Source organism: Anguilla anguilla, chromosome 2, assembly GCF_013347855.1.
Source record: "Anguilla anguilla isolate fAngAng1 chromosome 2, fAngAng1.pri, whole genome shotgun sequence".
Lineage (NCBI taxonomy): Eukaryota > Metazoa > Chordata > Actinopteri > Anguilliformes > Anguillidae > Anguilla > Anguilla anguilla.
Window position 1 is genome coordinate 48,111,662 of NC_049202.1, and position 12,387 is coordinate 48,124,048.

The following is a 12,387-nucleotide window of genomic DNA, read 5'->3' on the forward strand; positions in this document are numbered from 1 at the left end:
CTCTCTCTCTCTCTCTCTCTCTCTCTCTCTCTCTCTCTCTCTCTCTCTCTCTCTCTCTCTCTCTCTCTCTCTCTCTCCCTCTCTCTCTCTCTCTGTCTGTCTGTCTCTCACTCACTCTCTCTCTCTGTCTGTCTCTCACTCTCTCTCTCTCTCCCCCCCACTCTCTGTCTCTCTCTCTCAGACACATGGCCGTGCATTGATTTGAGCTGCGCAGCTCAGCTTCACGCTCACAGACGAGGCTCAGCACAGCTGCAAGGAAGTAGCACTCACTCCTCTCTTCCTGCCTCGCCATCAGCACCGTGCTCCGCTTCTCAGAGACACAGAGACCTTCCACTCAGACAGCGCTGGGGATTCTGTACTTATTTTCTGACCTCCCTCACTCTATCTCGCACTCGTTATCTCCCTCCCTCTCTCTGGGTCTCCAGTGCAGCACTGGGGCCACAGGATGGAGGCTCTGGCTATCTACACCTTTCGAGCCACGGAGAGAGATGAGCTCAGCTTCCAGAAGGGAGACATACTGAAGGTAAGAGACTGGATGACTGGTGAATTTGAATTTGACTGGTAGTATGCCATTTTCCTCCTTTGATACTTCCACAATGATGTCCTTGGTTAAACTCAGTTTCAGTGATAATCTGAGCAAAGATCATATATATCCTTCAAAACTTCAGTTCAGGTTGTTCTACAACAAGCTTTATATTGACAATTTGACAACCTGTGCTTGTTGTAGGCTATATATTGTACATTCATGTTAGTAGTTAGTTAGTACCTGTCACAGAGATAGCAGAGTTAACAGTTATAGGAGATATGTGGTCTTGTAGGACAGTCAGAGCTGACTACTGACAGCTTATCTTTTTCAATTCCAGATCACAAATATGGAAGATGACCCTAACTGGTACACTGCTGAGCTTATGGGCAGACGGGGCTTTGTGCCCAAAAATTATATCAATTTAAGGCCCCACACGTAAGTATCCACATCACTGGACACATGCCTACACTGCTATACAGAGTCAGTCATCTTCAGAAGGTATGTCTGTTGCAGAGTTGGATATGGCTGTGTGTGTGTCGTAGGGTTGCCAGATATCCAGTTTTCAACTTTTTTGAATAATTAATGAATATTTGTGTTGTCAAATTATATGAACGGTCTGGTTTGTGGTCCCGATCAGACAGTGTAACATCCATAATTGACGAAAGAAATGCGCCGGAGGTTTGTAAGTGTGACTGTGCGTATGTTACAGTGTGTATATGTTAAACTGGGTGTGACTGTGTGTTGTTACAGTGTGTTGTTACACTGAGTGTGACCGTGTGTTGTTACACTGAGTGGGACTGTGTGTTGTTACAGTGTGCATATGTCACACTGGGTGTGACTGTGTGTTGTTACACTGAGTGGGACCGTGTGTATGTCACACTGGGTGTGACTGTGTGTTGTTACAGTGTGTATGTTACACTGAGTGTGACCGTGTGTTGTTACACTGAGTGGGACTGTGTGTTGTTAAGGTGTGCATATGTCACACTGGGTGTGACTGTGTTGCTACAGTGTGTATATGTTAAACTGGGTGTGATTGTGTGTTGTTACAGTGTGTATGTTACACTGAGTGTGACTGTGTGTTGTTACACTGAGTGGGACTGTGTGTTGTTACACTGAGTGTGACTGTGTGTTGTTACAGTGAGTGGGACTGTGTGTTGTTACAGTAAGTGGGACTGTGTGTTGTTACAGTGTGCATATGTCACACTGGGTGTGACTGTGTGTTGTTACACTGAGTGTGACTGTGTGTTGCTACAGTGTGCATATGTCACACTGGGTGTGACTGTGTGTTGTTACACTGAGTGTGACTGTGTGTTGCTACAGTGTGCATATGTCACACTGGGTGTGACTGTGTGTTGTTACAGTGTGTATGTTACACTGAGTGTGACTGTGTTACAGGGTGTGTATGTTATACACTGACTGTGACTGTGTCCTCAGGTGGTTCGCCGGGCGGATCTCCAGAATCGTGGCTGAGGGGCGGTTACGGCAGCGGGAGTGCGGGGCCTTCCTGGTCAGGGAGAGTGAGAGTGCGCCTGGCGAGTTCTCCATGTCTGTCAGGTAAACCCACCTGAATCAAGGGTGCATAACAGTAGTGCGCTCAATTTCCTTTAAAACCAAAGGTGCAATAGGTTTTTTTCTGCAGTAACTCGTTGAGAGAAACAGTGTGCGAGGGATAATAGGGGGCTGATTGCCGGTTGTTCACTCGCTATGCAACACTGTTTCTGCGTTGCTATTCTGAGGATATGATGTCAACCTTGGGGCTTTTTTTCATCCACAGTGCATATCTGCCAATTAAATATGGCATGAAATCTAATTGGAAAAGGGATTATGTATGAATTTTGCCAAAGGCAGATCTCCAGTCTGCTCCAGTCTCCAGACTCCTGCTATTCTCTGGATTGGTTAAGCCTTGGACGCTGACTGAAGTGTTTTGGTTCAGGAGAGACGGTACTCTGGGTAGGGACACGTTGTCCACAGCAGCAGTCATATTGCCTGTCTATCTTTGTTACACACTCCTGTAGGCCGCAGGTGTGGAGCCCTGCCTTCACACTGATGTGTAATTATAACAAGAGGCAGCTTAAACAAGGGAAGAGTTTCTCCGTCTGATGCCTTGTTAGACCTCTGCCTTTGTAACAAAAAGCTCCTCTATTCTGTGTCCTACTTGACACCTATTTTCTGTGAGTCCATGGCTGAAAGTTTTTTCCTCTAATAACCAGCATAACACAATGGATGCGTGGTTTCTACAGAGGCACTTATAAATACAGTATCTGCCACATTTATCACTAATGATTTTAGCTTTGTGCCTGCACAATGGGAATAAGTGAGTCAGGCCTGAATGCATTTAGTGGCAGGATGTTCACATCAGCGCAGTCATCTGAGTGGGCTGTGTCCTATTTGGGTATGTGAGGCCAGAACTGTCCTGCACTATGTTTAAATTGTAGATGGCATATTCATTAACTGTTCATTTATGCCTGACAGAACTCAATTTCTTACGTTTGATTTAGTGGATCATTTTTTGTGTTGTTGTCCTTTACTCTTTGATTAAATTTGGCCATTACAGAGGAAGCCAGATTTTCAGCATTCACCAGGGAGTTAAAAAATCTACACTTATAAGAGTGTGTATGTAATACACAGGCTCTCTGTATTCTGGACAGCAGGATGCTGTCATCTGATTTAAAGCTCACATATGAGGCTAGCAGGCAAGCTTGTGAATCTGAGGGGAATATGTCCATCCAGTCAAGAGAATCATCTCAAGATTATTCAGGGTGGTTTTGTATATATATATATATTTTTTTTTTTTCCCTCAGATGAATGCCTCTGCAGGGTGTGGTTTTGCCCCCTGGGCCTTTAACTGCTGCTTGGTTTGTAATGTTCAGTACATCTGCATATTTACAAGCCTGTGAATGCCAAGTTAAGGTTTAAGAAGCAGAACAAAACACAATTTGAAGCTATTTAAAACTGTCGCGCTGAAGCTGAGCAGCTCTTTAAGTCAGAGCCATTCAGTTTTCTGTGAAGTTATAAATAAAACAGCTGCTATTATATTAATGCCTCACTGGAGATTGGAATACAAAGTTCAGCGCTTGTCAGCTTACATTTTTCTCTCTCAGCGTGCTAAACACATGTTCTCCTGTAGTTGCTACAAGCATTACAAGGAGTGCACTACTGTTATTCGTTTGGCCAGATCTGATATGCAAGGTGTATATGCACCATTCCCTTCATCATTATTGAGTAATTAATCCTAGAAATCACAGACAACATGACTGAAAAGACTACAGAATAAAATTCCTTGTAAGCTTGTCTCGCAAGGTCAATTTTTGAAGTGATTATTATGTGTATTAAATAATTTTGAACATTATTGCTGATGCTGTCCCCACTAATGTTTTCATAAATCAGCTCCTGTCAGATTCTCAGTCCAGCTGGCAAAAATAATTATATTCTCCTGCAAGGAACTTTTCATTTGGACTAACATGATGTGGTTGTGATACATTATGTGCATGCATTCATATCCATTATGAGCATTGTACACATCCACAAATCATACTAAGCACTTGACATCACACAGACACAGTGTGTTTGTGTAGCACTTTGCTTGGCAGGGTGAATATGAATCTTTCTTCTTTTTTTTTTTTAGTAAGCTGCAAGATTCTAAGAAAACCATCTGCTTCTTCAGAATTGGACTTAGGGGCTTCTGTGAGGAAAGATGTGATTACAATCACAACTAAGTTTCTATACTTGTGCCTCCCAGCAGATGGCAGTACTACATTTTAAGGTCTATTTGTATTTTGTATCAAGCTGCTGTTGAGGTTTGCTTTGTTTTATACCAGGAAATTCTTTCTTTGGCTGAATTTGTTGTTGTTCGTCTTACTGATTGCACACCGAGAGAGAGAGAGAGAGAGAGAGAGAGAGAGAGAGAGAGAGAGAGAGAGAGAGAGAGAGAGAGAGAGAGAGAGAGAGAGAGAGAGAGAGAGAGAGAGAGAGAGAGAGAGAGAGAGAGAGAGAGAGAGAGAGAGAGAGAGAGAGAGAGAGAGAGAGAGAGAGAGAGAGAGAGAGAGAGAGAGAGAGAGAGAGAGAGAGAGAGAGAGAGAGAGAGAGAGAGAGAGAGATGGGGGGCAGCTGCTTTTGCGAACAGAGCACATAGAACTGAGGAACAGGAAACCAGAACGAGAGTGATATATTTTTGGCTTTAAAACGTTTAAAGGTTGTATTTATCCTGTACCAGGTCTGTTTCTCACGTTCACTGAGAGAAAGCTCTGCGTCCTCACTGAGCGGCTGATGCTGTTACAACAGGCGTGTGACCTCAGGCTCTTCTGGTAAAACCCAGTTGAGCCCACAAAGGAAATTTCCAGGTGCGGCTGCTATGACAAAGGGGCGAATCTGTGGGCTGATGGTGTGTGATGTCATATCAGCCCCACGTTTCGCTGTCTCTGACTAACGCACCTACTGCACATTTGTGCAGATTCTTCCAAGTGGAGCTCAGACACACAGAATGGCTATTCTGTCCTAGAATAGCAATGGTGTTATGCTCCTAGCAAGTAAAGGCACCTCTGTGCAGGGTTGCATCTGGGTGTGCTTAACATTCTGGGGAGTCATTCATCTTTGCCCTACCAGACAGCATGCTGATATTGAAAGTGAGGAAAAGTAGGTCAGCGGTAATGACAGTACGCGAGCTGGTTTGCGAGATACAAGCTACGAACGGACATGCACATTCCCTAGAGAAAAACACTCAGCACATGCCTGCACTGAGAGTGACAACACAGACAGAGCAGCCAAGCAACAGCGGCTATAGCAGGGATCCACCCTCCGTATAAGTCAATGAATCTGTCCACAAAATGACATCTGACTTTCTCCTGTGATTCTGGGAGGCGACTGTAATCACTGGAGATTGAAGCTGCTCCACAGGATCAACCTGCTACTATGTGGGCTGTCAAAGTCAACTGTAAGATCTGAGGGATGCCAGGCTAGGGAGTGACAGTTTAACCTGTGAGGAACCACTCCCTTCCGCTTCGTCACAACCAGCAGGCTCAGTGTGACCTTTTAGATTGTGGCAGCACCGGAGGAACACCCTTCTAAACCTACAGCGTTCACAAAGCTTTAAGCCCTCTAATACAGGCCTCCTCATGTCACCGCTGGGGAGATCCGTCCGCTTTGTTTAATTCTAGGAGGAGAAATGCCATTGAAGACAAAAGCCAACTAGCACACACCAAAGGTCAGCTAAAACAGCAGACATGATTTATACTTGAAAGCTGCTTGTTCAGGGAGGGCTTTCCAATTTTAGACAGAATAGGGGTAAGGGTTTTTTTCAGATTCAATTTGCTTAGAATTTGTTTTAATTCTAATTGTGAGAAGAATCATTACATGCCTTCACTGGTGTCTGCAGATATTACTTCTATTTGGTCAAGAAGAGGACCATGTATATAAGGAGTTCTATGTACGTGTGTTACAAGCCTTTTTATAATTTACGTTACCAGTAGATTGAATTGCCATGAGAGGCACCAAAGTATTTATTCTTGTCTCTAAGAATCAAATATGCTGTTACTAGTGTGCTGCTTTTTGAGGAGCCTTTGATATTATCCACACAATTCTTGTAAAGACATGTCAGTATTCATCAAACTAGGCTTCACCACTCTGAATCTGAAATGAAAATTAACCTGGATTTTGACATCCTCTCAAACATGGTAAACATGGGCTGAGCTAATAAATCATGTCAAGGAAGATTTTGAACTGGATCTGTCTCATTTCCATTTGGCCTCCAAATCAAATTGAACAAGACCGGACATATTATAACTGTTAATGCAATAATTATCTAAATATATTCAACATTTTTGTTCTCTGTTCCCTTCGTCACACCCTAATCTCTCTTTAACAACCCTCAGCCAGTGACGAATCATAACAATTCCGTTCTCTTTTTCCCCTACCAGCCCAATTACCTCTGCTCACTTGAGCACAGTCCTTGAGAAAACTCTTGTTGCTGTCATCAAATAATTTATTTAACAGGGGTGCGACACCTTTGTTGTGTTTCATGTGCTTTAGCCTGTCTGATGTGAACCGTATTGATCTGCCAACAGGTCTGGTCCAGGAACAGTACAAGGCCAGATAATCTGTTTTACACCGGAGAGACGTTTAAACCACAAGGCTGTTTCAGGCCAGATAACAGACTTTACACCTGACGATTGGCGCAGCTGCAATTTGAAACATGGCTCCCTCTTCACAATCATGATCAGCAGACAGTACTGTCTCTAGGAACCAGAAATACAAGTTACATTGTCTGTGCATCAATAACTTTGGGGACGCTAACAATGCCACTGACCTCCACCAACAAAAAAAACAAAGATAATAGTAAAAGGCGGTACGGTGTCACCTTTGATTGCCAAGGATTATTTTAGCTCAGGCATATTTGTGTGTGTTGTTTGGGTAAAGATAATATTAGAACTCAGAGAGCTGGCTGAAGTGTGCTGTCCTCTCAGTGAATGGAGCAGTCTTTAATTGCAGGAATTCTAGAATTCAGCCACAGCTACAGTGCCAGACACTAGAGTCCCTTTCACTTGTTTATTTTGAAAAATGCAGTCAAGCCTCTTTTTGAAATCACACCAGACGGGAAAGCAACAGAAGGGAACAAAGCCAACAAATTCCACTCCAGCATATCAATGTCAATCTAAACAGGCAATCAATCATATATAATCACACAGTAAACTAATTATATGGAATACAACGAGATGCCTATGTCAGCTGTGTGGTATTTTCTTATTTATGAATTGTTTATTAATTTATAAATTTAAGATTTTGCTGGCCCCATTCCCAGGTTTTTAGTCTAACTTTTTTATTTAAAATGGTGTTTGTTCTGTCTGCTCAAAACAGCTGGGTATCTATTTCAGGTTGTCTTGTAGAAACGATGAATGAGTCGATGAATGGCCCTGACCAATGCCCCATGGAATCAGCACTGCGGGGCAGTGCAGAGTCAGCTGATAAGCCACAGAAAGAAACCTTTGATCATTCACTACTGGCACACAGAGCGCCCAGTCAAATTCAAGCGCAGATGCTTTCCCTTTCACCCTGTGGGTGGTGTTTTAGCTTGGGATTATATTTGAATAGAACACCATCACACAGAGGACAGTGGGACTGTCAGACACCTGATGCCACATACTTTGTTAATGGAGCGTTGCTAATGATCTCAGCTGCCCTTAGACACAGTGCACATGAGAATGAAGCCCCATGAGAATGGGTGTTACAATACTAAAAAAGATTCCGCTACTAAAAACATAATAATAAAAAAGAGTACTGTGCTAAGACAGCACAAAGTAAATACGTCAGAGAAGTGTTTTTAAGGCTAATGCACATATAAGGCTAACCCATATGCATATTTTTTTCAGCCTTCGGTGAGCCTAGTGTCATATAAAGAGAACTTTGTACATAGGTCCACAAAAAATGTTAACACAGCAAGGTACTGTGTTCAATTAAATTGCAATAGAAAATGCAATCTATAAATTTATCACACTGAGTTTAAGACTGGGGCTTACGATACACTGATTCATTACCCTGATTACATGAAACATATCTATCTTACAAGTAAACACCAACCTGAGAATATAAATCTTGCCCAAACAACGTCATATTTACATGGCTAATCCACCAGCCCCAGGTCTCTGAGCGTTCTGTGATCTCTCTGGAATAATTGGCGTCTGCACCTCTTCCCCGGTATTGATTTCATAGAGCCAGACAAGGAATTGCCTGGCAAACATTACCTCAGCGTGCGGCATTGTTAGAGGCTGTTGTTTCCTGGGAGGGATCTTGGAGATTAGAGAGCTTTCAGAGCCTGTCGCTCACACTGAGAAGGCGATGCAACCTGCCCTGACAACACAGGTGCAATGTGATCTCTGCTCACAGCTTCTCCAGCCAGCAACCGTTCCCATTCTGTGGAATTAGACACGAAACATCAGCTGTAGTTCATGCTTATGGGTGCAAGACAAAACATAGGCTTTGCATGCAGTGCTCTTGGTCTACATCCTCTCTGGGGCAGAATAACACATGGGATTTTCTGGCCGGTTTAAGTGAATATTTATAGAAAAAATGGGCGTTCACTTATAAATGATTATAACACAAAACAAGGTGTTGAGAAGCATAATTGAGGTCAAATTAAGTTAATGACCAACTGTACAGCCTTTGTTATGAGATACTTTCTTTGTTCTGTTGATTTCCCTGAGTTGATCCCTAAAAACAATTACTCAAATGCATGTCTATACTCATTCAGACATCTGACATCTGAGTCAGCTTCTGTAATTAGAATTCAGGTTATTCAGTTCAAGCAATAAAATAACACTGGCAAAGATTCTGGATTTAATGATCACAGACACTAATTGATGTACAGGGTATTGAAAGGATATAGCAATTTCAGTTTCAGTGGATTTGCAGGAATATCTCTGTATCATCATTCCACCTGGTGATACTGAAGTTTATACTAGAGGTCAGGCCTAAAAAGGGACACGAGTGCATCATTCATCCAAACATTTCTGTCCCCTGATGTATGATATCCTCCCCACCCCCCACCCCCTCAATATCTCCTGCTCAGAAGTTATGGGGACCATGTGCAGCACTTTAAGATCCTGAAGGACAGTACTGGGCAGTACTATGTGTGGGACGAGGCCTTCGGCTCCCTCAACCAGCTGGTGGACTTCTACAAGACCAACAGCATCGCCAAGGAGAGGACAGTCTTCCTCAGAGACAGGGATCATTCGCTGGGGGTAGGTGCTTATCCTTTGTCTAATATTATACATAACTCATTCCCATCCATGCCTGAATACAGGACTTCATTTCCTCTGCATTCTTGTGGTACTGAAAGATTGAGTTGTTACATTCAGTGCTGATTGCATTGGATACCAGGTTAACTAATCTGTCCGAAAGCATGACTGAAGCCCACTGTACCAAACTCAACACGTAGGTCCTGCAGAATAGCAGGGAGGCAATAAAAGTTAATAAAAGTCTCCAGATTTTAAAAATGTTATGTTCTCAGAGATTTTAAAATGATATTTTTGTGTTCCCAGAGTTTCATTTCCCAAAGGTGAAAAACTTCTACAGCCAAGCAAAGAATGCGATTGTTTTTTAATTCACAGGTGCTTGTCAATTTTGGGTTGTACATATAAGTAAAATCATTTGAAAATAGAACTTCAAACAAAAGCAAATACAAAACAAAAAACAAGGGGAACCACGGCAGAGAGCAAAACAATATGGCCATATTCATTAGATTGGCTGACAGCCAAATAAGATCTGTGGCAGACGTAACCAGAGTCGTCCCTATTATCCATACAGCCAGTCTTGGTAAGGGAAATAGAAGAGATCATCAAACTCTAGACATATTTTTAGGTTTGAATTAAGTGGAATTACTGAGTTATTAAGCTTCACCCAGTAAAATTAATGTATTTTCAAAATGTAGTTTTTAATTGTGCATCTGAATTTGGATTCTTCTGTCGTATAATGATTTATTTAATACAGAAATGTGTACTATGCCTTGCTCTGTTGGTCTGCCCACATGCTTATTTGTGGAGTCTAAAACACCTGCTTGAGCCTGCTTGACATGATTTCATAATCTCTCACAGACATGTAAAAACAGACTGTCATTGCATTGGACCCTGAAAATGTTATCTCAGCTTAACGCTAAAAGCCTCAGGCCAGCTCCACCTAGGGACGCACTTGCAAGAGCTCCACAAACCTATTAAACCCAAAGGCTTCCTTTGAAAATGTAACTGCCTCATCATCCCAAAAATAAGAAACTTGTTTACTGAGTGCTCTTATCATACATCTTTTAGGCAAATGTTGTTCCTCCCAAAAGACATCATTTTCTTATAACAGTTGGTCAAGAACCAACCCAAATAGTATTTTGGTAGTATCAGTAGTATTATCAAATTCTGAAAACATTATACTTTCAACTCTACTAATCTGTTTTGGATAATTATATTGTTCAGAGATCTATTTGTGGCCAGGTTTGTGCTTCCTGGCAGAGGGAACTAGATTTTTTGGCTAGAATGGCTTGGGACTTGAAGGAATTCAGATTAACTTTCACAAGGGCCCAAGGACCAGCTGAGGCAAAACTCCATAACAGCAAAGATCCACCACCATATTTCACCATATCACATTCATTTCAACATAAGCATCCTTCTCGCGACACCAAACACACCATTGGTGTGCCAGGCCAAAAAGCTCAATGTTGGACTCAAATACTCCAGCTGAAGGTCCCATGCTGGAAGAAACTGCAGATGCTTATTTTTGTTGATTGCCCTCAAAAAAGGCTTTTTTTCTGGCAACCCATACAATAACCCAATTGGCATGGAGGTGGTATCTCATAATATATTTAGATACTTTGCATCTCCAAAATGCAACTGACTTTGTAAACCATCATTTGGCTCATGAGTTTGTCTTTGAGCCCCAAATATCACATGTTAAACGTGAACATGTATCAGTATAAAAGTCTATAATTTCCCATTTTTTAGACATACAATATAGTTTGGTACTTGTATTAATTATTTTACAGTCTTTCTCGTTAATCTTTATTTAGGGGTGAACGATTCTGTTGAGCACTGTATATACATTGCTAATACCTGACAAAGAATTTCCCTAAGGGCAGCAGCTCCAAAAACCATTTAAAGGCATAGTATGTTCAGGTATGCTGACTTGCTGAACAGTATGCATTATTCAGAACATAACTCCTGGATCCTATGACATTTCAACAGAAACTACAATTAACAAATCTCTGTGCCAAAAGGACACATGAAATACACTCAAGTAGGATGTGTTGAAATACTGCAACCAAAATAAATGGTTATGCAAGTAATGCCCCTTATATATACATACATACAGTGTATAGGTTGTGCACTGGGGCACTAATTCAACATTAATGAATTTCTTTTGCTCTTCAAACTGACAAATTAGATTAAGGGAGTTTTCTAAGGAAGGACAGATATCAAATGAGCACCCATTTTAGCTGCTTTCATATAAAACTCACGGTAAATGTAGCGCCACATGTAGGCTGTCTTTTGTGGTATATTTGAAAAGGATCCCTTCTTGATTCAATAAAAAAATCAGTGATGTCAGTGATACAAACCTGCAATTTCTGGAGCATTGCTTCACACTTCAGTCAGGACAACTCGCGTATTTACTTTAAATATATTGGTTTTGGTTTGGCGCTGAATGGATCTGCTTTAGACACTTCTGTGCATGCACCAGCATGCACTAACCTATCAAACAGTGAGCACAATACGCCTCCCCAAATAAACGGGAAAAACATTAAAAAATCCCCCCAGTACCCAGAAGCAGACACAAACAACAGTTCAGAGCTGGGTGGTGGAGGGTGAGTGTAATTCTGTGAGCAGCAGCAAGCGAAGCATGCTAAAAACAGCACTGGAAGATCTGATAGCCGTTTTCAAAAGGCACTCCATTAATGATGTGTGTATATGACTGGTTGAGTGTGAGAACATGCAGTGATGTGTGTATATGACTGGTTGAGTGTGAGAACATGCAGTGATGTGTGTATATGACTGGTTGAGTGTGAGAAAATGCAGTTACTGAGGCCGACCCAAGGTCGGCTGCAGCATGAGTTTCCTGACCGAACTTCCTCTGCATATTTTATGTGCTGTAATCACAGAAGAACCCTGCTCATTTACTGGTGTTAGCTATGAATTATGAATAATTTCCACAGTCAAGCATTTCACCATTTTTCTTTTTCTAAATTCTCAGAACTTATAACTATATCCCTAAACAAATAATGTATTCTGTTAAACACAACAATGCCATGACAGGCTTCTGCACTCTGAACTTAGAGCAAAGAACTTAATTGTGATGTGCTGGAATTGTTTTTTTTTTTTAATGAGACTAGTTCTGTG

At 41.8% G+C, this 12,387-nt stretch overlaps 1 protein-coding gene across 2 annotated transcripts in view; it reads left to right on the plus strand.

Moving 5' to 3' along the window:
* Positions 1-130: 130 nt before the first annotated feature.
* Positions 131-12,387, plus strand: part of LOC118220640 (GRB2-related adapter protein-like) — a 14,217-nt gene continuing 1,960 nt past the window's right edge. Inside the window, exons 1-4 of one of the 2 annotated variants that reach the window (XM_035404650.1) lie at positions 131-523; positions 864-961; positions 1,961-2,080; positions 9,084-9,255. In XM_035404650.1, coding sequence (XP_035260541.1) covers positions 446-523; positions 864-961; positions 1,961-2,080; positions 9,084-9,255 — 468 coding nt within the window. In that variant the 5' untranslated portion in view covers positions 131-445. The remainder of the gene's footprint in view (positions 524-863; positions 962-1,960; positions 2,081-9,083; positions 9,256-12,387) is intronic. The other variant, XM_035404651.1, reaches the window with a different exon arrangement.